Raw genomic sequence first — 27,190 nt, forward strand, 5'->3', positions numbered from 1 at the left:
TGTAATGCAAATAAATTTTAGTATAATGTAATCTCATTATAATGATTACATTATTATAATTATTATTATTATTATTTAAACATTTTAATTATTATTAAATAATTATAAACCCATATTCGCCCAATTCTGAAACAACATTTGGTAAAAAGTTACACTGGTATATTAAACTACTAGTTTGTTAAACTACTTTCATGTTGTTTACAGGATTTAAAATCATACAGTAAGATGTTCCAAATGAGACAATACCTTACTGTCCTTCTTCTGGTTGGAGCTGTGAAGTCACAGGTCAACCCTGGTGAGTAAAATCAGAATAATTAATACAATTTCTAAATCAAATGATGAACAGTTTTTACACGGCTCACACAGAAGCATTCCCATAGTAATCATGACGTGGCGTCTCGTTCCCTTCTCAGGAAACTGGGTTACATACATAACCTGACACATTCTGTTACTAGTTAGAAGGTATAAAAAAATATCGAATATTGCAATTGTTAATGTTAACAACATCAGCATTTCATGACTATGTGTATTTAGTGTGTGTTACCTGTAGATTTCAATTTCTGTAGCCACTCCAAAGTCCAAAGTCTTTTGCTTTTGACTACAGGTGAATTGTCATTGATGAATATCATTTGGACCTTTCTGGATTACAAATCTGCCATCAGAATGATGTTTAATTATTGCAGCTGCTGTGAGAAAAGGCTATAAATGATCCGCCGCTTACAGTATCCTCACATGCCATATAGCCTACTAGCTGGAACTCATTCTTTATGTAAACAGACGTGACGTAATGACGCAAAGACGAACGGCAGCATGCTCAAATTTCCCGTGGAAACCCACCAGTACCACCTGAATTAGAAAACATTATTACAAGCTTATCGTTGTGAATCGGGCTAAGGTAAGGAGACAGTTTTGAACACTGGCTGGTTATGTACTTGCTCAAAAATTAATTTTGGATCATTTTAACCAAAAAAAAAGTTACGGACTGCAGCTTTAATCAAAATTAAAATGAGAACAGAAAATAAAATATTAATATTAAAATATAATAAAAAATAATAACAAACAATATAATAGCATATCAATACTAAAATAACCCTTATATTGTTTACTGTGAAAAACAGTGAACTATTATGTGAAAGGGTCCTGCACTCTATAATTAAAACCTTGTTTCTCAGAATGAAATCTAGGCTATTTTGGACTTTCCCCAGAATGGTGCTGACTGTATCTCTCTCTCTCTCTCTCTCTCTCTCTCTCTCTCTCTCTCTCTCTCTCTCTCTCTCTCTGTTTATTTCTGCTCCTGTATGAGGGTCACTTGCCCCAGCCTCTCATTTTCCCTCAGGATGAGTCGTGAAGACAAGGAGGATTATGTTTTGCTTAGAGGCTAATACTTAGAGGCAGTGATCTTTGAGTTTATGACTGGAGAGAGTGGTGAGTGTCACTTGTGTTTTGTAGGACGTTTCATTTGATTCATTAGATTAGATTATGAGTTTGTTTCATATGCCCAACAAATCAGCCATAATTCCGCGTCTTTACTGGTAATTCTCTTTAATTAATACCAATAATTCTGGACAGTGATTGGAAAAAGTATATCAAGAATTTTTTTTTTTTTTTTTTTTTTTTAATAAACTGTGTTCCATGAGTAAAAATAAATTACAGTATTTTGTAGCCTACAATTGTTAGGTAAATTTCTGTCATCTAAACTTTTCGAATGAATTTAACTTTACTTTAAATTCTTGACAAATGAGAAGAGTTTTGCACACATTGCTGTTTATGATTGTAGAAAACGGTTGTGCTCCGTAAGGAGTAAGATTCTCTTGGTCACCCCTCCACATGACTGTACATACAGTACTGCTCTCCCACAGGCAGCTAACTGGAGCCGTACGCAACATAAATAAACACCACGCACATAGTGGACTTTGTATACCGGGAGAACTTACTGACCTGAGGGCAAACGCACCTACAAGAGCCGTTTCGTTCCTCATCTTGTTGGTTTAATTTTTGACAAGTCTTCTTTTTAAAGTATTATAAATGTAAGAATGTGATTATTGTAATGCAAATAAATTTTAGTATAATGTAATCTCATTATAATGATTACATTATTATAATTATTATTATTATTATTTAAACATTTTAATTATTATTAAATAATTATAAACCCATATTCGCCCAATTCTGAAACAACATTTGGTAAAAAGTTACACTGGTATATTAAACTACTAGTTTGTTAAACTACTTTCATGTTGTTTACAGGATTTAAAATCATACAGTAAGATGTTCCAAATGAGACAATACCTTACTGTCCTTCTTCTGGTTGGAGCTGTGAAGTCACAGGTCAACCCTGGTGAGTAAAATCAGAATAATTAATACAATTTCTAAATCAAATGATGAACAGTTTTTAATTCAATACCATTATACATATATCTATGTAAAGTAATTTTTCTGTCATATGAGCTGTGAATTCATCAATATAATAGCTCGGATTTTCTACAAACTTTTGGAGCACTTGGTTTAGCATCACGTTCACTGCAGTGTACCTTTATTTTTTTAAATAATAATAATAATAATGAGAGTGTAACATTTATTTAGTTATTTTTGTGTTTAGTTTCATTTTCATGGACTTTCAGTTTGTTTCTATTCAGTTTCTTTTTTCCTTTGTTTTAGATTCCCGCCAGTCTTTAGTTACTATTACAGATATGATTCGTTATTCAGTTCAGCTGTGTATCGTTAATTAACCTTATTTGCCTACTTAAGTACTTAAGTTCCTGTGTTTTCAGTGTTCAGTTGTCGGTCTTGTCAATGTTACGTTGTGTTTGCTTGCCTGCCTTTTATATAATAATGGAATATATAAATAAATGGATGCGATAAGATTTCCAGTGGCAAGCAATTTATCTGTTCAAACCAGACTTGACTCGAGACGCGTCAAAATCAAACAAAAATCATAGCCAATCAGAAGAGCATGTGGGCGGGCTCTCTCTGCAAATGCACTGCATTCGCAACACCATTTAAACATGATTAAAAATACATAGTGAGTGACTGAAACAATCTTTTTTATCATAGAATACACTTGTTTGTTCACCTTGAGTTGAGAGTTTGAACATTGTTTTTTCTTTTTATTTATTCTCAAGATCTGAGGTGTATAACCATTGTTGCTTTCAGTATGTCTAAATAGCTCACAAAAAAATGATATTCAAACTCACATTAAATTCTTTTTACATTAAATAAGCCTAAAGCACATATGTTGTTCCAGCCGCAGCAGTGCAGAAATAGAAATTGTTTGTAAAATAGAACGGTGGCGAATCGCCTTTGCGGCTGGTTAGTACAAAAAACAAACGAACAAAAAAAAAACTATGATTAACATGGAAAAGGTACATTTTGTTGCTGGTCATGTCTGGTTAGGCTTAGGGCTGTTGTGGAATTTGCATTGTTATTAAGTCTGTGCATGTTCGTGGACTTCGTCCATTCTTTTAGTATGGTGGATTGTCAACACATTTTGTTTAGATAGCCTGTAATATAATTATTTGGGAATGTTGTTGTTGTTGTATGGTTAGAAGGAATCATGCCATACCCTAGGTTTTATTGAAACACCACCACTGCCTTTGGATATTATTAACCCTCTGGGGTCCGAGGTGTTTTCTGGAGCCTGGTGATGTTTTGACATCTTATATTAATCTTGTATTATATTAATCTTATATTAATTATCATGTGTTACTTCAAATGTTTTCATACGTTCTGACATGAAGTGAGATTTGTCACAAATGCCTGTAGCTAAATAGCGCACAAAGACAAATAGTTCAAAAGGAAACAGGTTTTAATAAACTAATCCACGGATGACAACAGGAGAATCACAACCACATTACACAGACGACACAAAAAAACGGAACTGAGCAAACTGAGGGCTTAAGAACACACGGAGATCGTTAACATAACAGACAACACCTGGATAGCTCAATTAGTGACTATGGTAACAGATAGGCAAAGAGGAACTGACAAAGGGAAAAACAATGAGGACTGAATCAAAACTCAAAAGTAAACTAGACAGTGCATAACCCTGACAAGATTGGAGTAAAAACATTTTCAAATGCAAGCGTAAGTGACCCCAAACTCAGCGTTTGCATAGACCATTTACTGGATTGAGCTGCTCCTCACTATGTTTGTTTAGCACATTATACACATCTACTTTTGAGCAGATATCCACGAACACTGTAACCCTGGTCTAAACATTTTAATATTCATCATATTTTATATGATGATCGTACTGTGTTTTTTATTATAGAGCATAAAAACATCCTAGTGTCGCACATTAGTGGTCAGAATCTTTAGGCACTTCACGATCCGATTCCGATTCTGGGGGTCACGATCCGATTCCAAAACGATTCTTGATCTCCTTTTTTTCTTATTAATTCATTTAACGACTTGAAAATCTTTCTTTTAAATGTATTTAATTACATTATATGTAATTATAAGTACTTTTTAAAGTAATTACAAGTTAAAAATGAAATTAAAACAATTGTATGTTATGAGTTTTAAATATATAAACTAATATAGCTTCAAAACATAAAAGCAAGTAGGCCTACGAAAGAATGAGGGGGGGAAAAAAAACGTTTTACAAGCAATAAACAAAGAGTGCTTTCAGTATTTAAGAGCATCTGAATGTTTTCCATTCAAGAGCTGAATGTTTTCCATTCAAGAGCTGTGAGTGATTTTTCTCTTTCTCAGCTTTACTGGGTAACACTTTAGAATAGTGATCCTTCATTAATGAATAACTACACAGGAACAAATGAGTAATGCATTATTAACACTCTAGCAACTACTATTAACTAACGAGAAACTCTGATTAATGAATTAATAAGTAATAGTGCTCAGTTGAATGTGGTAGTTCACTATTAGCTAATCAGTAACTACCTTTTCTTATACCTCCTAGAGAACTACTAAGAACTACTATATACAGGTTCATAATCAACATGAATGATGCATAATGTATAATTAATTCTAAAGGAAAGGTCATGGTAACCCACTAGTAATGACTGAAGTATTACCAAATACTTAAGAAGGAATTACTAATTATTTGGATCAGTATTCTAAAGTGAAAAACATAATAACTCTCTAGTAACTACTGAAGTCATTGTAAACTTTTGAGGTTTTTGTACATTTTTGTACAGTTTTGCACAGTAATTCCTTCTGATGTATTTGGTAACACTTAAGTAATTACTAGTGGGTTACCATGATCTTCACTTTAGAATACTGATTCAAATAAGTAGTAGTTCCTTTAGAATTATTTAGTAACTCTTGAATTATGACTATCCAATACATTACAAAAACCTCAAAAGTTTACAATGACTTCAGTATTTACTAGAGAGTTATCATGTTTCTCACTTTAGAATACTGATCCAAATTTTTAGTAATTCCTTCTGAATGATTTGGTAATACTTCAGTCATTACTAGTGGGTTACCATGATCTTCACTTTAGAATAAATTATACATTATTCACATTAATTATGAACCTGTATATAGTAGTTCTTAGTAGTTCTCTAGGAGGTATGAAAGAAAAGGTAGTTACTGATTAGCTAATAGTGAACTACCACCTTCAACTGAGCACTTTTACTAATTCATTAATCAGAGTTTCTTGTTAGTTAATAGTAGCTACTAGAGTGTTAATAATGCATTACTCATTAGTTCCTGTGTAGTTATGAAGGATCAGTATTCTAAAGTGTTACCCTTTACTGTTGTTTGATCATTACTGATGACATCATAGACAGCGAGAGATCTAATAAGCTGCATTCACACTAATGCACAGATCTCTTTTGAAATATAAGATTTGTTTTGTCCTGTCTGTTTAATCCCTTAAGATATAACAGACTTTGTTCATTAATTTTTGAGATGCAAGTACATTTAACCACTTACTGGGAGTTGCACACAGCTGCATGCACGAGCACTCTTCACAAAGCGCACATGATCATTTGAAAATGAAAGTAGCCTTCTGTCAGTGAGTTTCATATTCCAAATTACATAAATGATGCCTTTGTAAAGCATTTATAAGGAAAATACCGGCGGCAATATTTCATATTTCAACATGTTTCCATCGATTTCACACATTCTGGCAATAGTTCAACTAGTACAATGTGAAGCTTTATGTAACAATAACACGTTAACTAATGTAATTGAGAATTACTTACCTCCGCAGGATCAATCATATTCTTCTTCTTCTGAGGTAAATTCAAGGCTTATTCCTCACATCTTCCAAACTCTCTGAAAAGCAGAGGAATGATGAAGCTTGATGCATTGTTTATTGTGGTGGTGGGCATTTACAGGTTAGCGTGGCTCACATGGATGAATATCATGTGAGTCACTTGCACTGCACGTGGGTGTGGTCACATTACAGGTAATGAGCAGACACGTAAGAAACTGTACCTCTCGTTGGTTTCATATGGATTACATAAACAGACAATATTTGTTTTTGATATGAATTGCTTGATTTAAAAGTAGATACTTATCTCACATGTCTGTGTAGCAAGTATTTTCTAAGTTACAGTTAATTTCAGACACATTTCAGAATGGACTTCACTAAAGAGAGAGATGGCAAAAGGGGCATCCTGTTTGTTTTCTTTATTTTGTGAAAAGCAAAACTTTTTTTTTAATTGTGAGTGTACACAAATAAAAATAGACACTTAACAGCTTCAAATGATGTACACCACTTATCTGTATGACCAAAATTGACGGAGTATTTTTATTCTCTTTCGCACTGATAAGGAAAAAAGCGAGGTGCTCACACACGGTTTAAAGACTGTTTGAACCTGATTCTTTAGTCAAGTCAAGTCAAGTCACCTTTATTTATATAGCGCTTTTTACAATGTAGATTGTGTCAAAGCAGCTTTACATTGATAACTGGTACATTATTTGGCTGCACAGCAGCTCTTAAAAGAATAGTGTCAATGCAGGCAGATCAAAGCACTGTTGAATATCAAATGTCAAGTCAAATGTCAAGTGTTCCCAACTAAGCAAGCCAAAGGCGACAGCGGCAAGGAACCCAAACTCCATCAGGTGACATCAGGTGGCAGACAAGTGGCAAATAGGTGTTTAAATGGAGAAAAAAACCTTGGGAGAAACCAGGCTTAGTCAGGGGGCCAGTTCTCCTCTGGCCTCTTTACCATTGTGTGCTTTCCTACAACATATCATGACAGAAGATCAGACCCAATTATGTATTTAGCAGCTCAGTTTGCTGCTTTTGCACAGAGTGGCCTGAACCTAATGGACTACACGCTTCAGTTCAGCCGTCTTGCCGTCCGCTCAAGCTATGACGACGAGATCCTCAAAAACTACTACCATCAAGTAGACCTCTCAGACACCCAAGGACTCGACTGGAGGGAGGCGATACTTCAATATCTGGAGAGTGTCTACCCCCGATCAGTACCGCAGCCAGACCCAGAGCACAGCCCACCATCACCCCTCACCATGGAGGTGACGACACCAGAGCCCCCCGCAGATGGAGAGCTTCCACCCGCCCCGAAGACAGAGCCTGTGATGACAGCGCCAACTAACACCCCAGAGCCGAAGTACCAACATGAGTCTGACTAGGGGTGTGAGCTGGCAAGAGTTGTACCAGAGAGAATCTTGGTGGAGCTAGACACTGGAGATGACTGGCTGATCTGTTGGGACTCTGAAGCGCTGCTTCCCACCCTGCCTCACCCTGAATCTCCTGTACCTTAATCGCCTTTGGTCCTGCCCAGCATAGCCTTAGCCCGTTGACCTGTGACCTGAGACCACCTTTGCTCCTTTCTCCCTCAGCTCCACCAGAGGCCGACGTCCTTACGGCTTCACCGGGCTCCCTCATCCCTCTGCTCCACCTCAGTCAGACGTCACCCTGCCTGCACCGCACTCTGTGCGAAGTAATGTGTGTGTTTTGCCTTTGTTTTTGGATTTGTTTTTAGGGCCCGAGCACCGATGGTGTGAGGACCCTATTGGAATTGCTCCGTTTATTATTATTATTCAGATTCTTCTCCAAAATGAATCGCATTTTTGAGGGCCTCAGGGTCTCAGAATTAGGCGTGGCAAAATGGCTCGATAGCGCCACCTACAAAATTTCAACGAAGTGCCCCTAGCGTTACGTTTCACGTACAGGTATGAAATTCAGTACACACATGTAACAGCCCAATCCCAACAAAAAAGTCTCCTGGTATGAAATCTAAAAACCAATGTCAGATATTTTGAATTTTCTTTGCAAAATTTGTGCAGTTTTTGCCATTTCCACAAGTTGTACTTTAACGAACTCCTCCTAGAGTTTTTATCAGATCAACATAATATTTGGTCAGTCTAATCTTAAGGCCTTTGCGACGTTAAATTGCGAAGATCTAGAGTTTTCATTGGAGGGCGTGTCCGTGGCAGCCTGACAAAGTTCGATGTTTCGCCATGAAACAGGAAGTTGTTGTAACTTGGGCATACAATGTCGGATCTGCCCCAAACTTCACATGTTTTATTAGAGTCCTGGCCTGGACACATCTACATGACAATATTCAGTTACAGTCATAGCCCTACCTGCGGGCAACAGGAAATGACATGTTTTACACTGTGATTAACTCCTCATATAGATTTAACCAGAACCACATCATATATGGTCAGTCTAATCTTAAGACCTTAGCAATGATAAATATCAACGATCTTGAGTTTTCGTTGAAGGGCGTGTCCATGGCGGCCTGACAAAGTCTGATGTTTCGCCATGAACGAGCAAGCTATTATAACTCAGGCATACAATGTCCGATCTGCCCCAAACTTCACATGTGTGATAAGAGTCCTGGCCTAAAGACATCTATATGCCAATATTCAGTTAGTCATAGCGCCACCTGCTGGCAACAGGAAATAACATGCTTTACACTGTAATTCACTCCCAGAAACACATTTCAATATGCCACGAAGTACCAAACATACTTGAAACACGTTAAATCATGCAACACTTGGCTAAGTGCTAAAGTATGCGATTAACGCCACAAAACAGGAAGTTGTTGTAACTCAGGCATGCAATGTCTGATCTCCTCCAAAGTTCACATGTTTGATAATAGTCCTGGCCTAAAGACATCTACATGGCAATATTCAGTTATAGTCAAAGCGTCACCTGTTGGCAGCAGGAAGTGTGGTGCTTCCAAATGACTGTGCCATATTTCTCCTCTATTTATACGCTTAAATGAATATCGCCCATCGTTAACAGTTTTCCTAAGGCCACCGGGTGGCGGTGAGCCCGGGTGCGAGGGCCCTTTCATCGCTGCTTGCAGCTTTAATACATGATGGTGTTTGGACAGTCATACCTACAAAACACCATCATGGTAACACACATGACATTAAAATAATGCAGTGAAGTCACACAAAATTGCAATAGTCTTTTCTTCCCTATTGTGACATATATCCGAGTGAAACAGCTTCCATGGGGAATTGACTGGATTGTTATCATTTACTATTGATGTAATGTCATGTGAGTGACAGTTTGTTTTGCCCTCACCCCAGTAAGCATTCCATAAAAAATAAGAATTGTACATTTTGATTTTATGCTGACATTAACAACATATGTAACATAAAACTCTAATGTACATAACTTTTCACTGTAAATTATAAGATAACTTGTACATTTTTTTTATTTCCAAAAACTGTAAATTTAACAGTATTTGAAATGTCCCATTAGATTTATTACAGTGTTTCAGAATTTATTACAGTGTTTAATATCACATATTGTAAGGGAACTAACCATTAACCAATTAACAGGTTTTTGCGTAGCATTTTTACAGTCTTTTACTGTTAAACTTATGGGCGCTTTTGAGCAGACAGCTGAAAACAGGCATGTCATTGACATTAGGGGAGGGAGGAAGCTACTGTATGCTTGGGGTCCAGCGTCTGTTTAAATGCCAAAGCTTACAAATCAAATTTAGAGGGATGTGAAGTATTTATTCACCGGTTGACTGAGTTTTCCAATTTGTATTCCTGTACAGTCAAGTCTATTTATAATTACACTACTCATATACTGCCAGTGTTGTGATATAGAGCATATATAGAACTAAAATGGCAAACTTTTAAAAGAATTTTTCTCCCAGCACCCTATTTTTGGTTACCAGAACATTATAAGAATGTTAGTTTATAGTTACAGAAAAGTAGGAACTAAAGAAAAAAATCTGTGTTTGCTGGCAAATAGTGTGACAAATAATACTGTCTATGAAGTTAGGCTTCCTATGCAGCAACTTTAACATCATATTATTTAATTTTCAGTTTTCTACCTAAAAGATTTTTAAAGAGAGAAATTACTCAAAGCTGAGAAAGCCTTTTAGTTCATGGTGAGCTTGTCCTGGCATGAACATAAAAGTCTCTCTGTTTTCTGCTGAGGCCTCATGGATGGGGTTGAGTGGTATTTTAGGTATTTGCTTATAGGGTGTGGATTCATGCTGCAGAGGTTGTGTCCACCTACATGCACACCCTCCCTGGAGCAGAGCTACAGAGTCCTGCTCCTGCAGCACAATGCCACCTACTGTGTAGTAAATGTTAGTCTGGTGAGGTGGCTTCATGCCCTTAGACAAACAAAAAAAACAAAAAAAAATTGTTATGGGTTTAATCCCCAAAACTTTGCTGACCCAAGAACCCAGGATAATTTTGCCTTTAAGAAAGATCCAGTTTCTGTCAGGGGAGACTGTCTATGATATTACAATACTGTCATAGGCATCACTTGGCCCATTTTAGGAGGACTTAAGCCCCCTAAATTTCCACCCAGCCCCCCTAAAAAAAATCATATGGATAAGTTTTACGGTCTCTTTATGAATTTTTTTGAAGCGTCAAAATGGTATTTTAGTAGACTGTCAAGGACAGGGACAGAATCTCTCAGATTTCATTAAAATATCTTCATTTGTGATTCGAAGATGAACAAAAGTCTTTCGCGTTTGGAATGACATGAGGGTGAATAATTGATGACAGAATTTTTTTTTTTTTTTTTTTGGGTAAACTAACCATTTAGTTTAACTTGAAGTCCTAAATAATAAAACTAAAAAAACTAAATCTAATAATTAAAAAATAATAAAAACTATATACACAAAAAACTGAAACCAATAAAAATGACAAAAATGCACAACAAAATTGCTAAAATTTTAACTAAAATTAAAGTGAAAATATAAAAAATAAAAGTAGCATCTAATTAAAAATATTAACAAAAAGTAGTGTACCAATGCTATAAAATAACACTGAAATGCCTGTGTTGTCAATATGTGTCATTTGACCTTCCTAAATTTCATCCTGTGATAGCTGTATGTAGATACCCACTGGGGATGACTGGAGGCCAGATTCAGGATGAAGATATTTCTGCTTCCAGCCAATGGTCAGAGTCCACCGCGGCTCGATATGGCAGGTACATCCAACACACTGAACACACACTGAAAACTGATCAGAAACACTAATAAGTTATTTTCTCCACCACATCCCTTTATATTCCAGATTGGATTTTGATGATGGAGATGGGGCGTGGTGTCCGGACGCCATGGCTGAACCAGACAGTCTAAAGGAATTTCTGCAGATTGACCTTCGCACTCTCCATTTTGTCACTCTTGTTGGCACGCAGGGACGGCACGCAGATGGAGTGGGCAATGAGTTTGCCCAGCTATATAAGATTAAATACAGCCGGGACGGTACCCGCTGGGTCTCCTGGCGTGACCGGCAAGGTCGACAGGTGAGGTGACAGTGTTATTTTTATCAATTCCATTGAGATTGAGATGTTTTTTGTGATTAGTTGAGAAGCTGAAGGGATACATGTGAATTCATTTTAATTCTGTCATCATTTCCATATCTGTAGCATTCTTCTGTAAAACACAGATATTTAGAAAAATGTTTCAGTTTATTTTGTTCCATAAAATGAAAGTCAGTGGGGTCCAATGTCATTGGGGTCCAATAAGATGGAAGGAAAAATTATATTTCAATGCTTTTGGATTCTCTCACAAAACTTTTGCATTCTCTCGAGAAAGTTTGCATTTGCTCGCAAATCTTTTGCACTTGCTTGCAAAACTTTTTTGATGGAAACAATAAATTATAAAGAAAAATCTTTATTTCAGCGCTTTTGTGACTGAATGCAAAGTTTCTCAAGAGGGCGCAATATTTTTGCAAGAGAACGCAAAGTTTCTCGGGGGAATGCAATATTTTGTGAGCGAATGCAAAGTTTTTTCAATTGAACGCAATACTTTTGTGCAAAAATGCAAAATACAAAAGTGTTGAAATACAATTTTTTCCTCCCATCTCATTTTTTTCCTATATCCATGTCCCATTAGGGGCTCCGTAGGTTTGAAATGACACAAGGGTGAGTAAATGATGACAGAACATTTATTTTTGGGCGAACTATCACTTTAATCCTTAAAGAATGATGTTTATTGTAAAATGTGAAGTGTGATTTCATGGTTTGCGTGTTCTTGTCATTATTTAGATCATCGAAGGGAACAATAACGCCTATGACGTCGTGCTTAAGGACCTGGAGCCTCCTATTATTGCTCGTTTTGTGCGTTTTATGCCTGTGACTGACCCCTCTATGATTGTTTGTATGAGGGTGGAGCTCTACGGCTGTGAATGGCTCGGTAAACTATGTTCTTTCTAAAACAGAAACGGTAACACTTTAGTATAGGGAACACATATAAACTATTAACTATGACTTTTCCCTCAATAAACTCCTAATTTACTGCTTATTAATAGTAAGGTAGTTGTTAAGTTTAGGTATTGGGTAGGATTAAGAATGTAGAATAAGGTCCTGCAGAATAAGGCATTAATATGTGCTTATTAAGTACTATTAAATAGCCAATATTCTAGTAATATGTATGCTAATAAGCAACTAGTTAAAAGACCCTAAAAATGAAGTGTTACCACAGAAACATGTGCAGACACAAATGCAGACTGTGGCATTAACAAACCTCAAAAGGGTGACATAGTTACCTAAAATGTCTGATCGCACCAATGCATAAAGAAAGCTATGAGCATTTCCCCAATAGTCTACCTTTATGATGCTTTTGCATCCTTTTGCAAGCTTGAAAGCTGAAGTCAGCATTAGTTGTGTTTGTATGTAAAGGTGTGACCACTTTATTATTCATACTGGTTTGGTACAAAAAAAAAAAACTATCTGCTGCAGATGGTCTGGTGTCCTACAGTGCCCCTTCTGGCCAACAGATGAACTCCAGAGGCCAAAAAATCTACTTAAATGACACAGTGTATGATGGAGCCATTAGTTACAGGTAAAGGATCACACACACTAAACACTAAAGCAAATATCACCATGTCATCCACACAAATTAAACAAGGTTTTCTTTTTCTCTCAGCATGACAGAAGGCCTTGGACAGCTCACTGATGGAAGCTGGGGTTTAGATGACTTCACTAAAAGTCAGGTGTATGGTGTCTGGCCTGGCTATGACTATGTGGGCTGGACCAATACTAGTTTCCCTGGTGGCTCAGTGGAGATGACATTTGAGTTTGACCGGATCAGAAATTTCACATCAATGAAGGTTCGTCTGACCTTCTGAAATACATCTGCATCTACATATCCCTTGTGAAAAAGTTATTCAGTTTATTGGATGACTTCGAATCTTAAAAGTATATTTTTTACACTTAAATAAATAAAAGGCCACTTAAGTGTACTTAAAGAGGGTACACTTTCATGACTGTTTCTTAAAACAATTAAAGGAATAGTTCACCCAAAAATGAAAATTATCCCATAATTAACTCACTCTCAAGCCATCCTAGGTGTATATGACTTTCTTCTTTCAGCCGAACACAATCAGAGTTATATTAAATAATATCCTGTCTCTTCCCAGCTTTGTAATGGCATTAAATAGTGCCTGAATTTTTGAAGCTCCAAAAAGAGCAACCATCATAAAAGTAATCCATATGACTCCAGTGTGTTAATAAATGCCTTCTAAAGTGAAGTAATGGGTTTTTGTAAGAAAAATATCCATATTTAAAACTTTATAAACTATAATCACTGTCTTCCAGCAATGGTTGTACGTATGATGTAGGCATAGCGTATAAGGTTAGGTGAGAATTGACGAACACGGAAGCACAGAGGATATCAATTTTGATATAAGAGAAGAGGAACTACGTCATACGTCAGGTCAGAGGCCACCCTTCTGCTGGAACTCGACTGTCTTGTGAAGGTGTGTATGGCTATTGCTGGAAGCCAGTAATTATCTCATTCCTCAGCATGTTTGGGTCCCCCGGTCGAGTTTCTGAATGAGTTAGGCACTTAATTTCTCATTCAGGGCTGGAGGGGAAGATGAGCTGGCAGGCTTATGCCTTGCGGGGACGCGACTGGACTTCCACCTTTGGGTGTGACAGTTCATTCTCAGGCTGACGCTGTGCTTGCCTAAGCTGCCACGAGCATTAGGTTTGAATAGACTCCTCCGCCCTGTCCTGAACACTTGGTTGGATGATTGGTTCCTGGGTTTGAAGCTTGGCTGAGTGTTGTGCTCCAATGGGGGACCCAAGCATGCTAAGGAATGCCCGGTTCCAATTTTCCTGGAAGTGCATGAGGAGATATCAAAGGCTCAGACACCTTTCTCTGCCAGAGCATGTTTAGCCAGCACCTCCATCCTCACTACCCTCAATGGTGACAACTGCAAGTCTATCAGGCCAAAGCATTGAAAGATCTGCACGAGGGTAGTCGTGACCCAGTGGTAATGTTCCTGTGTGGGGCTCCCAAGTGCGATGCCTAGTGTCTCTCATTCAACACCTCGGGCCCTATCATACACCTGGCGCAATGCGGCGCCAGGCACAACACAAGTGTTTTTTGCTAGTTTCAGCCCAATGCAGTTATCATTTTCACGTCCTGCGCCACGTTGTTTAAATAGCAAATGCATTTGAGCCCATTTGTGCACCCATGGGCGTGCTATTCTGAAAACAAGGTGTCTTCAGGTGCATTGTTGGCGCATTGCTATTTTGAGGCAACTGAAATAGACTGCGCCATTGACCCACTGAAACCTGGTCAATGGCGCAATATTTTTTTTTGTCATTTAAAGAGCACGTTAGTAATATGCGTCTAAAGGCGGGTGCACAACGCTCGTACACTCTGCTTATTACACACAGGGACACGCAGCAGCACACAAACATGCCAAATGTTTAAAATAAAAGGATTACAATGTAAAAGATTATTATTGTGTGCATAAAGATAAAAATGCTTTGGTGGAATCCAGCTCGCCCCATCAATGGTCTGCTCGCGCACTTTAACCTCTTGCACGAGCAGATCCGTTTCCTCGCTAGAGAAGCGTTCAGTTTTTCCACTCGCAAATTCCACCATGTAAATAGTGAATCCGCCATGGCACGAGTGCAACTGGCTTTTAAAGAGAATGGGAGATGAGACTCTGATTGGTTTATTGCACATTACGGCCAAAACACACCTATTACTCATGCGCGCCGACCATTTTTCCTGTCCTTAAACTAGCAAAAGTGGATTCAGATACGCCCTAAGTGCACTTGCGCCGTGCGCTTTAGACCATGCACTTAGATCGTTAAAATTGGGCCCAATGTATCTTTCCCTCCATCAGGAAATGGAGGTTACATTAGTAACGGAAACATTTTCCTTTAAAGTACATTTTATATATTCATATTTTATTTTTCAGTGGTTAATTATGTTCACCTGTTATTATCTGTATATGACATTAAAGTGTATTAGAATTTTACAATTAATGCTTGTCATACATTCAACAACCACATTTCAATTATGAAACTATGTTAAAGTATATTATATCCGTAATAGGTATTCTTTTAAAAAGTATGTTGAAGTGTTGGCCTACTTCTTTTTCAGAAGGGGTATGTAGGCCTATGTTGTAATAGTATAGTAATAATAATAATAATAATACAATGATAATACAAAAGTATTGTAGTGATACTTTGTGTTATTATTAAATTAAATGGATAACCATCTGTTTCAATAGGTCCACACAAATAACATGTACACATTGGGAGTAAGAATCTTCAGACAGGCCATGTGTTACTTTCGTTCGGATTCAGACTGGGAGCCCAATCCTGTTTTGTTCAAGCCGAAAGCAGACAACATCAGTCCAAGTGCTCGGTTTGTCACAGTTGCCCTTGGCAACCGCAGGGCCAGCGCAATTAGGTGCCATTTTGTATTCAATGACATCTGGATGATGTTCAGTGAAATTGCTTTCCAGTCAGGTAATAGAGGTTTAATCACTCTGCATTTTCTTTCTTTCATCTCTAGTTCTCCTTTTTTTATCTGTTCACTTTTTCACTGTTCATTTTAGCATATTAATAGCCTACTAAAAATAAAGTACTGCTACAGTTTAAAATGCCTTTTACCCAAATCAACTTTTCAGATACAGCGGTGTACAACACCTCTCTTGTTCCTCGTAAACGGAACCAAACCCCAGGTATTTATCCAGGTATAATCAGTATAATTATTTTACATACCATTCATAATTCTTTGTGAATAATTATCTGCTCTTGCATGTTGGCATTTGGTTGTAACATTTGTACAGTACGGTATGAATTTGCAGGCAACAGCACCCCCTGATGTTCATTACTTCAAGCAATGGCCACATAAATTTCACAGTTACACAATGAAAATAAATTTGGGTAACACTTTACAATCACTAATATGCATTAATTCATGCTTAACTAATGCACAGATAATCATGTTTTAATGTATGACTCATGAAGAACTAAACCATTAATTAATGATTACTGCATCAGCAACTAATAAAGATTCTATTTGATTAATAGATTAAGTAATATATGAATTGTTATTAATTAAATGTGTCATAATATATTAATTCCTTAATAACATATTTTATTAACTAATAGTGTAAAGTTAATGTGTTAATTACCACAATGGTTTGAAGCCATGTACTTCAACTTCAAATTGTCTGCTTTAATTAATCATTAGCTAATGATTTGCAAATGTATCATTATGTTATGACTTTACTTGTTGAGGCACATGACTAACTAATAGTTAAGTAATATGTCATTATGATTTTGACATCTACACTAAGCCATGGATTTCAATTTCCAACCATCTACAACCGCGATTCCACTGTACCAGATGAACTGCTGTCATGCCCAGTGTAGACAGCTGTTGCGGCATGACTTGATAATGGTCGCGTCCAGTTTAAACACAGTGCAACATCAATCTGTAGTTCAGATTCTGGTGTGCTGATATTTGTGTGCAGCCCAACTTACCCATCCTTCAAACACATTCTCTGTCATTACACTCACTGCATGTGCAACTGTCAAAACCCATTAATTACATATTACTTAACAATTAGTTAATAGTCATGTGCCTCAACAAGTAGTCATAACATAATGATACATTTTCAAATCATTAGTTAATGAATAATTGAAGCAGACAATTGGAAGTTGAAATACATGGCTTCAAACCATTGTGTCAGTTAACACAATAATTTACACTTTTAGTTAATAAAATATGTTATTAAGGAATTAATACATTATGACACATTTAATTAATAACAATTCATATATTACTTAATCTATTAATCATATAGACTCTTTATTAGTTGCTGATGCAGTAATCATTTATTAATGGTTTAGTTCTTCATGAGTCATACATTAAAACATGATTATCTGTGCATTAGTTAAGCATGAATTAATGCATATTAGTGCACCTGTATTGTATAGCGTTACTTAAATTTTTTATACACTAAAAGATAAAACAGAGTTTTAGCATAATGCTGCAGCTTAATAAAATGTAAAAAATTATGGGGTATGAATATTTTCACTGTATATGAATGGGAGAAATCATAACGTTGACTTTTTATTAGAATCATTGGAATGCTCAATAGTGGCTATAAGGATGTCCTTTTGCACAAAACACTTCACATGGAACATTTGAATCTGTGAAATATAAATATTTTGTATCATCTTTTCCATGCCAAATATTCTGCAGGGGATGATCCCACCCACAAAACTGATGACAGCAACACACGGATCCTAATAGGCTGTTTGGTGGCCATTATCGTCATTCTGTTGGCCATCATAATAATCATACTGTGGCGGCAGGTCTGGCAGAAGATGATTGAGAAGGTAAGATTATCATCTTTGACGTCAACCTCAACTTTATTAACTTGAGCTTTAAGCCTGCTGTATAATATGACTACTGGTAATCTTTTGCAATAGAAAGTTGTATAACATTCACCCTGTCAGCTTGTGCTTTTTAATGTAACATGTATGTAACACTCACAGGCCTCTCGGCGTATGCTGGATGATGAACTGACTGTGCGTCTTTCTGTTCAGAGAGAGGCATTCACCCACCGTCACTCCTCTCTTTCCAGTGATGTTGAATCCAATTCCACATATGAAAGGATTTTCCCCATGGGATCTGACTATCAGGAGCCATCCCAGCTTTTACGGAAACTACCAGAATTCCAGGCTACAGAAAACCTTGGTTAGGGCTGCTCAGTGTAACATTAAAGAGTCTTGAGGTTTTTATATATATATATATATATATATATATATATATATATATATTCATTCTAGCTCATTATGTGTAGCCTATGTAAGTTCAGACAAAAATCTCTTAATTCAAATATGGCTTCTTTCAACATATCACGTGAGGTTTGACATTAAAGACATCATCAGACATCAAACCTTTTACCAAAGCAAGAGTTGTATGGACTAGTTTTATGCTGTTTCATGCATTTTTTTAAATTGTAATAATATTTCACAATAGTACTCTTTTTACTGTATTTTTGATCACATAAATATGAAAATTTAAAAATCTTCGACCCCAAAACATTTGAATGGTAACACGCTATTTTGTATTCCTGAGAAAAGAAATATATATAACCGGTTTGGAATGAGGTTTGGAATGTTATTTACATTCATTCATTCAGTCAGCTGACATGATGAGAGATTTTTTTATTTTTGGGTGAACTATCCCTTTAACCACATAACATACCTACAGTATGTTCATATGGTTGTGTTACAGCAATGATCGATGCCCCTTCCAAACCCTCTACGGCCCACCCTAAAGATGAGGCCCCGCACTATGCAGAGGCAGACATTGTGAGCCAGCAGGAAGCCGCCGGTGCCCACAGTTACCGTGTCACTGTGGTCAACATGCCCTTATCTCCAGGAAGGGATGGAGCTCTGGAGGAGTTTCCAAGGGAGAGACTAATTTTTAAAGAGAAACTTGGAGAGGGACAATTTGGAGAGGTTGGTGAACAGTTCTCTTCACCATAAAGCTATTCTTGGTTAAGTTATTTGTTATATGTGTTCATACCTTCTGCAGGTTCATCTGTGTGAAGCTGAGGGAATGCAGGAATTCATGAAGGACCATTGTGATGACATCAGTGATGAGCCAATGCTCGTAGCAGTCAAGACTCTAAGAGAGGACGCAAACAAAAATGCAAGGTAACACACAGGTGCAGGTGTCCCGCAATCGATGTTACGTGCCTGTTGTTGCTGAGAAGCACTGCTTTTTGCTTTACAGATGCTGTCCAGCCATTTTAGGACTGTTTAAACTTTCCTCAAGGAAATCTACATTTTCAGGAACGACTTCTTGAAAGAGATCAGGATCATCTCACGATTAAGAGACCCAAACATCATTCGCCTGTTGGCAGTGTGCGTTGAGAGTGATCCACTTTGCATGATCACGGAGTACATGGAGAACGGAGACCTCAATCAGTTCCTGTCCCGTCATGAGCTGCAGGATGAAGGAGTTGAGGCTGGTGACTCATCTACCATCAGGTATATCAGACTGAAGTAAAATATAACAAATAATGTTATGTTTATGTAAAATTTTTCTTATTAGTGTTATGTATGTACATAAATCAAGAGAGATCACATTCAGGTAATACACATGTCTCTTTAGCAGTGCATGCCCAAAAACAAAATTTTCTCTCCCCCCTTACATGCAATGCTGTTCCACACATAATACAACTACTCCCCCTAGTGGGCATTTTTACCAATTAACAAGTGAACGCAACGATATGGTTGAATAACTGGATCATCAAAGGTCAGCAGCAAAGACATTGGTTAATAAAGTGAGATTAAATACATAAAGTATGTATTTAACATATTTAATTTTTGCAGGTTTGCGTAATATATAAAAGTTTGCATTTCACTACTTTTATTCATTTTGAGGAATACTGAGTAAATGCATGTGTTTATGCATTATCTTTTCTGTTTAAAAAAAAAAAAAAAAAAAAACAGAAAAATGAATACAATCTAATAATTTACGCAGTCAATTAAACTAGCCAGTATGTGTTATGCATATTAATACTGGTGTAAAGTAAAAATACTATTTAAGTAATACTGTTCCTTTAAAAAATGGAGCGTTATTTGCGTTTATACAAACTGAACAAACCAGAAACCATGATTTTTGATTGGACCAATATAAAAATGCACTTCAAATAAATAACAGGGTCATTTCGCTTTCAGTGCAGACATACGCTCAAGAGTTGTTGATTTGAATTCTGCACTATATTCCATGTCTTCTAAAGCCATATAATAGTTTTGTTTCATGAACAGGTGGAAATTTAGCATAAAATACTGTAAATGTCTTCTTTTTCTCTGTAGCTACAGAATACTGATCAACATGGCCACTCAGATTTCCTCTGGAATGAAGTATCTGTCATCCCTGAATTTTGTTCACCGTGATCTTGCTACACGCAACTGTTTAGTGGGCACAAGTAACATCATCAAGATTGCTGACTTTGGCATGAGCCGAAATCTGTATCGTGGAGATTACTACCGTATACAGGGACGAGCTGTGCTCCCCATCCGCTGGATGTCCTGGGAGAGCATCCTACTGGTAAGCCTGAGAGAGTCAAATATGCAGTGCCCTGAAGAATTAAAATTCTGTCATTAATTACTCACCTTCATGTCATTCCATACCCATAAGACTTTTGTTCATCTTTGGAACATAAATGAAGATCTTTTTAATGAATTTTGGGGCGGTTTCACGGACAAGGTTTAAATTAGGCCAGAATCCAGAATAGTTAATCGTGGCTTAAAAATGGCTAAGAATGGCTTCTCAAACACAGATAAAGTACAGATTACTAACTAAAATAAACAAGATTAATTTAACTTTAACTGTGCTAATCTGAATTAGCATGACAGAAGTTGCCTGTAAAACATGGAATGAACCAAGAACAGCTTAAAATCGCATGGAACTGAGAAGTAAATCCAAGGAAACAATGGCAGCATAAAAAAAAAAAAAGCCATAAGAAAAAAAAAACTTAAGCATGAGAAAGTTATTTTAAAGTAAGCAAAATAAGCTGTATAGCCAATAGTCATGGTCAGAATTATTGGCACCCTTGGCAAATATGTTCAATCAAAGAAGGCTGTGAAAATAAATCTGTATATGGATATATTTCTTACACAAACACATCGTTTCACTTCAGAAGGCCTTTATTAACCCCCCATTATTTAGTATAACTCTGATTGTGTTTGTCTGAAAGAAGAAAGTCATATACAACTTGAGGGTGAGTAAATCATGGGGTAATTTTCATTTTTGGGTGAACTATCCCTTTAAAATAAACAAAAAAACTCACCTTTCAGGTCATCGACAACACCACTGATGAGTAGACAACTGAACAATAATCATGTCTCAACCAGGTTCAATCACTAATGGGGTCCCCTTGAAACATTTCCATTTTCATCTGTACTATTTGCAGCACGTTTCTTTATTTGGTTGCGTTGTAAACTTTTGCAGAGTATTTCTTTATTTGGTTTCGTTGTGATTATTTGCAGCACGTGCTGTCAAACTGATGAAGATGTTTTCTTAATTTTTTTTTTTTTTCAGTTGCAGCATGTTGAGCTCTCTCGGCCATCAAACATTTAGTCTAGGACTAGGCTTAATCTCTGACAGGGAAACTACCCCATAATGAATAATAGTAATCTCCAATGTGTGTTCATGAGAGTACCACGACGCATGTGTGTTGTGTTGACGCTAGAGCAGACGTTGTTGCGTAAACGTGATTAATATTTCGAAGATTAATATTTTGTAAATAAAGTGGTAAATTGTTTTTGTGTGTGTGTGTGTGTGTGTGTGTGCAAACAAAGCGCTCTCGTCGCTTCATAAAATTGAGGTTAAACCACTGGAGTCAGATTATTTTAATGATGTCTTTACTACCTTTCTGGGGCTTGAAAGTGTTAGTTGCATAGGCTGTCAATGGAGGGACAGAAAGCTCTCAGATTTCACTAAAAAGATCTCCATTTGTGCTCCAAAGATGAACAAATGTCTTACAGTTTTGGAACGACGTGGGTGAGTAATTAATGACAGATTTTTCATTACGGTGAACTAACCCTTTAAACTCAAATCTGTTTGATCATCTGTGTTTCTACAGGGTAAGTTCACCATGGCCAGTGATGTGTGGGCATTCGGGGTGACCCTGTGGGAGATTCTAACCCTGTGCAAAGAGCAGCCGTATGCCCAATTTACAGATGAACAGGTGATCGAAAACAAGGGAGAGTTTTTTAGAGACCAAAACAAACAGGTGAGACTTGCAGTGTATTCAATCATAATAACTCTCACCCTTGGCAAGCCAAGTCTTGCAGTATCTGTGCAAATCATTTTCATGTACAACAGGCTGTTTCAACCTTTACAGATCACCCATCAGAGACCTCCAGAATAAAAATAAAAAAAACTCAGTAATCCTTTTTTAATTTAATGAACTGATAACAATATTCCATATACAGGTGCTGGTCATATAATTAGAATATCATCAAAAAGTTGATTTATTTCACTAATTCCATTCAAAAAGTGAAACTTGTATATTATATTCATTCATTACACACAGACTGATATATTTCAAATGTTTATTTGGGAAAATCCCAAATTCAGTATCTCAGAAAATTAGAATATTGTGAAAAGGTTCAATATTGAAGACACCTGGTGCCACACTCTAATCAGCTAATTAACTCAAAACACCTGCAAAGGCCTTTAAATGGTCTCTCAGTCTAGTTCTGTAGGCTACACAATCATGGGGAAGACTGCTGACTTGACAGTTGTCCAAAAGACGACCACTGACACCTTGTACAAGGAGGGCAAGACACAAAAGGTCATTGCAAAAGAGGCTGGCTGTTCACAGAGCTCTGTGTCCAAGCACATTAATAGAGGGGCGAAGGGAAGGAAAAGATGTGGTAGAAAAAAGTGTACAAGCAATAGGGATAACCGCACCCTGGAGAGGATTGTGAAACAAAACCCATTCAAAAATGTGGGGGAGATTCACAAAGAGTGGACTGCAGCTGGAGTCAGTGCTTCAAGAACCACTACGCACAGACGTATGCAAGACATGGGTTTCAGCTGTCGCATTCCTTGTGTCAAGCCACTCTTGAACAACAGACAGCGTCAGAAGCGTCTCGCCTGGGCTAAAGACAAAAAGGACTGGACTGCTGCTGAGTGGTCCAAAATTATGTTCTCTGATGAAAGTAAATTTTGCATTTCCTTTGGAAATCAGGGTCCCAGAGTTTGGAGGAAGAGAAGAGAGGCACACAATCCACGTTGCTTGAGGTCCAGTGTAAAGTTTCCACAGTCAGTGATGGTTTGGGGTGCCATGTCATCTGCTAGTGTTGGTCCACTGTGTTTTCTGAGGTCCAAGGTCAACGCAGCCGTATACCAGGAAGTTTTAGAGCACTTCATGCTTCCTGCTGCTGACCAACTTTATGGAGATGCAGATTTCATTTTCCAACAGGACTTGGCACCTGCACACAGTGCCAAAGCTACCAGTACCTGGTTTAAGGACCATGGTATCCCTGTTCTTAATTGGCCAGCAAACTCGCCTGACCTTAACCCCATAGAAAATCTATGGGGTATTGTGAAGAGGAAGATGCGATATGCCAGACCCAACAATGCAGAAGAGCTGAAGGCCACTATCAGTGCAACCTGGGCTCTTATAACACCTGAGCAGTGCCACAGACTGATCGACTCCATGCCACACCGCATTGCTGCAGTAATTCAGGCAAAAGGAGCCCCAACTAAGTATTGAGTGCTGTACATGCTCATACTTTTCATGTTCATACTTTTCAGTTGGCCAAGATTTCTAAAAATTCTTTCTTTGTATTGGCCTTAAGTAATATTCTAATTTTCTGAGATACTGAATTTGGGATTTTCCTTAGTTGTCAGTTATAATCATCAAAATTAAAAGAAATAAACATTTGAAATATATCAGTCTGTGTGTAATGAATGAATATAATATACAAGTTTCACTTTTTGAATGGAATTAGTGAAATAAATCAACTTTTTGATGATATTCTAATTATATGACCAGCACCTGTATGTAATGCTTAACAAATATATAATTTCCCACGTTTGTAAATATATACAGTATCTCACAGAAGTGAGTACACCCCTCACATTTTTGTAAATATTTTATTATATCTTTTCATGTGACAACACTGAAGAAATGACACTTTGCTACAATGTAAAGTAGTGAGTGTACAGCTTGTGTAACAGTATAAATTTGCTGTCCCCTCAAAATAACTCAACACAGCCATTAATGTCTAAACCGCTGGCCACAAAAGTGAGTACACCCCTAAGTGAAAATGTCCAAATTAAAATATTCACAAAAATGTGAGGAGTATACTCACTTCTGTGAGATACTGTATATAACACAGTTTCTGTTAATTTAATATTATATTTTAATGTTTAATGTTGTTTATTTACTAAATATTTTTATTTGTTTCTTAATCTTATTTTGAATTATTTGTATTAATTTTTTTGTAGTTTATTTTCATTTCTATTATTCTAGTATTGTTTTTAGTATTTTATTATTCATTTTATATTTAAATATACATTTTTAAAAAAATATGTTATATTTAAATATAGGCTAAAATTGGCCCCTGGTTTAAAAATGGTACTGCATGGCAGTAAGCCTATATTTTAAAATTCTGGTAGCCTACTGAATGTACTGAGCCTCACACATGACATGCAAACAAAAATATATATTTTTAGTTAAATTTCTATAATTCACAGTAAGACTATACATACTTATTAATTTGAAGTAATTTGAAGTAATTAGTTCTCTCGTTTTGATTTAACTAAAACAAGAGAACTAATCATTACAATGTGGCCCCGATTTAATAAAACGAGGGAACATTTTGAGCACTATTTATTTAAAACAAGGGAACAAATTAGTAAATTGTGGGAATGAATTGCTAACTCGTAGCCATGATAGCCTACATATATTTTCCCCGCATGTCATGTGTGGGGCTCCTTAAATATCTGTGCGTTTTCCCTCCAATACCTAAAAATAGCTGCCACTGCAAGATGAGTCAGGAAGAATCCATGTAATAACATGGAAAATACAAAAGGTGTCAGTGCTGAGCTTTTTTTTTTTTTTTTTTTTTTGAACCCCTCAGGTCTATTTGCCAAAGCCGTTCTGCTGTCCTGATTCAGTGTACAGCCTCATGCTCAACTGCTGGAAGAGAAATGCCAAAGAAAGGCCCACGTTCCTGGAGATCCACAGAACACTGATGGAACAACATGACTAATTCTATGCTGATGTACAGAGCAAATTTTCCCCCACACATTCAGCCCTCCTAAGTTTTTTTTTTTTTTTTTTTTTAGCTCTTAAGAAATTATTCCAAGAGATGTGAGAGAAGTCCAGCTAAATGTAATAGCAATATCTTTCTTCAGTATATATTTATAAGAAAATCATACATGGACCTATATACATATTAAATCTTAGGCTATATGTTCTGAAAATTAAATGGGAATAATATTTTGTAATTATTTTAAAATGCTATTTTGTGCTTATTTTTTTTCAGTGCTCTCTTTTCTTTTCATATGGTAATGCAGTTTCTGTTTATTTTGCTGTTGTTGTCAATGTTTATTAAATATACATTTGCCGACTTATTGGGTAGGAATGATTCTTCATATGGGAAAAAGAATAATTTTATTTCCTTATGAAATATTTGTGTTTTCTTTTTGTGCTCAGTGTGGGGGTGGATTAGGTCAAGGAAATTACTGATCATCAGCTTTTATTAGATCTGATCCTTTTACCAATATTTAATTGTTTTTGCAACATAAAAATGAATTAATTAATGAATGACTGAATGAAGATCAATTTAACGGGAAAAAAGAGATCTTTTAGAGTAATAGGTGAGTGGACAGCACAGCAATATAACAAGTATTGCTTTGTAGATTGAGCCTTGGACTCGGTTGAGAAACATGTCGCTCAGTATAGATACTGTAACGGACTATCAATGATAAACAAGCTGGTTCACGTGACACGAATTCAGATGCACTTTTATTCGAGGAGAAACGTTTTACCTTTTGACCTTTTGTTAAGAATAACCTGCCCTTGATTTCGCATTTCTATAATTCACAGTAATTATTTTAAGAGTCATGAGCGGTCATACCGCAAACTGGAAAACATCCTCTGTGGTGACGTGCCGTGACGTCATTCTCCGACAATGATGGCGGCCGCTGGAGCTTCAGTCTCAGATATCAGGCAGAGAAGACCTCTGTCTGGAGCTCCTGAAGCCCATTAAACCACTGCTACCAGCGTCCCGCAGTACTTGAAAAAACACCTGAAGGGATAATGAGGAACACTGGGATCGGCTGTTTGAAAATATCGCAATATTTCCCCTGAATATGTGTCTCGCGGAGCAGCGAAAAACAGCCTTTAATCTGAGGGTGATTTTCTGCTCGCGATGATTCACTGGTAATTTTCCAGCAGCGCGAGACTCTCCTCAGACAAAAAATACCCCGAAATATTCATAAAAATGAAATTTACCGAGCACCTATCTGCCCACATCACCCCGGAGTGGAGGAAACAATACATTCAATATGAGGTAAGAGCCGAAGAAAAGCAACGTTGAGCTATTTTGCCTCAGACAGTTCCTTCAGTTCAATGAACCTGTCGAAAATAAGTCACCTGTTATTTTAATGTAATATTTAAACGAAAGACAGGTTTACATCTGGATTTGTGTGATTAATAACTAATATCTAATATTAATAACTAATTAGTCTGTAACTGAAAGCTAACAGCTGGTAGCTTTAAAGCTAATGTGAGTCTGTATGAACAGCATGGATGCAGGTGAATGTGTCCAGATGTTTCGCACTGCTCATGAATCATGATCAGCTTTCATATTTTTAACAATTCTGAACCAATAGGTAAACTAAACAATAGTTTCAAGTTCATCACAACATATGTAACTCAAAAGAATAGGCTACCTGCTAATCCACTCAATTCCAGGATGTAGGGTTGTTAAACGAAAATCTTTGTA

The 27,190-nt window shown here is 36.8% G+C and overlaps 2 protein-coding genes across 5 annotated transcripts in view; both read left to right on the plus strand.

Annotated features, from left to right (window-relative positions):
- Positions 1-209: 209 nt before the first annotated feature.
- On the plus strand, positions 210-26,536 carry ddr2b (discoidin domain receptor tyrosine kinase 2b). 4 transcript variants are annotated; one of them, XM_051864930.1, is made up of 17 exons: positions 1,310-1,425; positions 2,248-2,338; positions 11,260-11,362; positions 11,449-11,680; positions 12,425-12,572; positions 13,118-13,220; positions 13,305-13,488; positions 15,913-16,153; positions 16,315-16,380; positions 17,901-18,037; positions 18,197-18,398; positions 18,942-19,168; positions 19,245-19,366; positions 19,505-19,702; positions 20,534-20,768; positions 22,306-22,455; positions 25,319-26,536. In XM_051864930.1, exons 2-17 carry the CDS (start codon positions 2,269-2,271, stop codon positions 25,448-25,450), a joined length of 2,550 nt encoding a protein of 849 aa, XP_051720890.1. In that variant the 5' UTR covers positions 1,310-1,425; positions 2,248-2,268; the 3' UTR covers positions 25,451-26,536. The 4 variants fall into 4 exon arrangements, with proteins under 4 accessions (XP_051720898.1, XP_051720890.1, XP_051720917.1 ...); XM_051864957.1 differs by having other exon boundaries at positions 18,248-18,398; XM_051864948.1 differs by having other exon boundaries at positions 16,315-16,368.
- xpr1b (xenotropic and polytropic retrovirus receptor 1b) overlaps positions 26,377-27,190 on the plus strand; it is a 32,343-nt gene continuing 31,529 nt past the window's right edge. Inside the window, exon 1 of the mRNA XM_051864971.1 lies at positions 26,377-26,755. Within this exon, the coding sequence (XP_051720931.1) occupies positions 26,687-26,755 (69 nt within the window). The 5' untranslated portion in view covers positions 26,377-26,686. The remainder of the gene's footprint in view (positions 26,756-27,190) is intronic.

Source organism: Ctenopharyngodon idella, chromosome 2, assembly GCF_019924925.1.
Source record: "Ctenopharyngodon idella isolate HZGC_01 chromosome 2, HZGC01, whole genome shotgun sequence".
Lineage (NCBI taxonomy): Eukaryota > Metazoa > Chordata > Actinopteri > Cypriniformes > Xenocyprididae > Ctenopharyngodon > Ctenopharyngodon idella.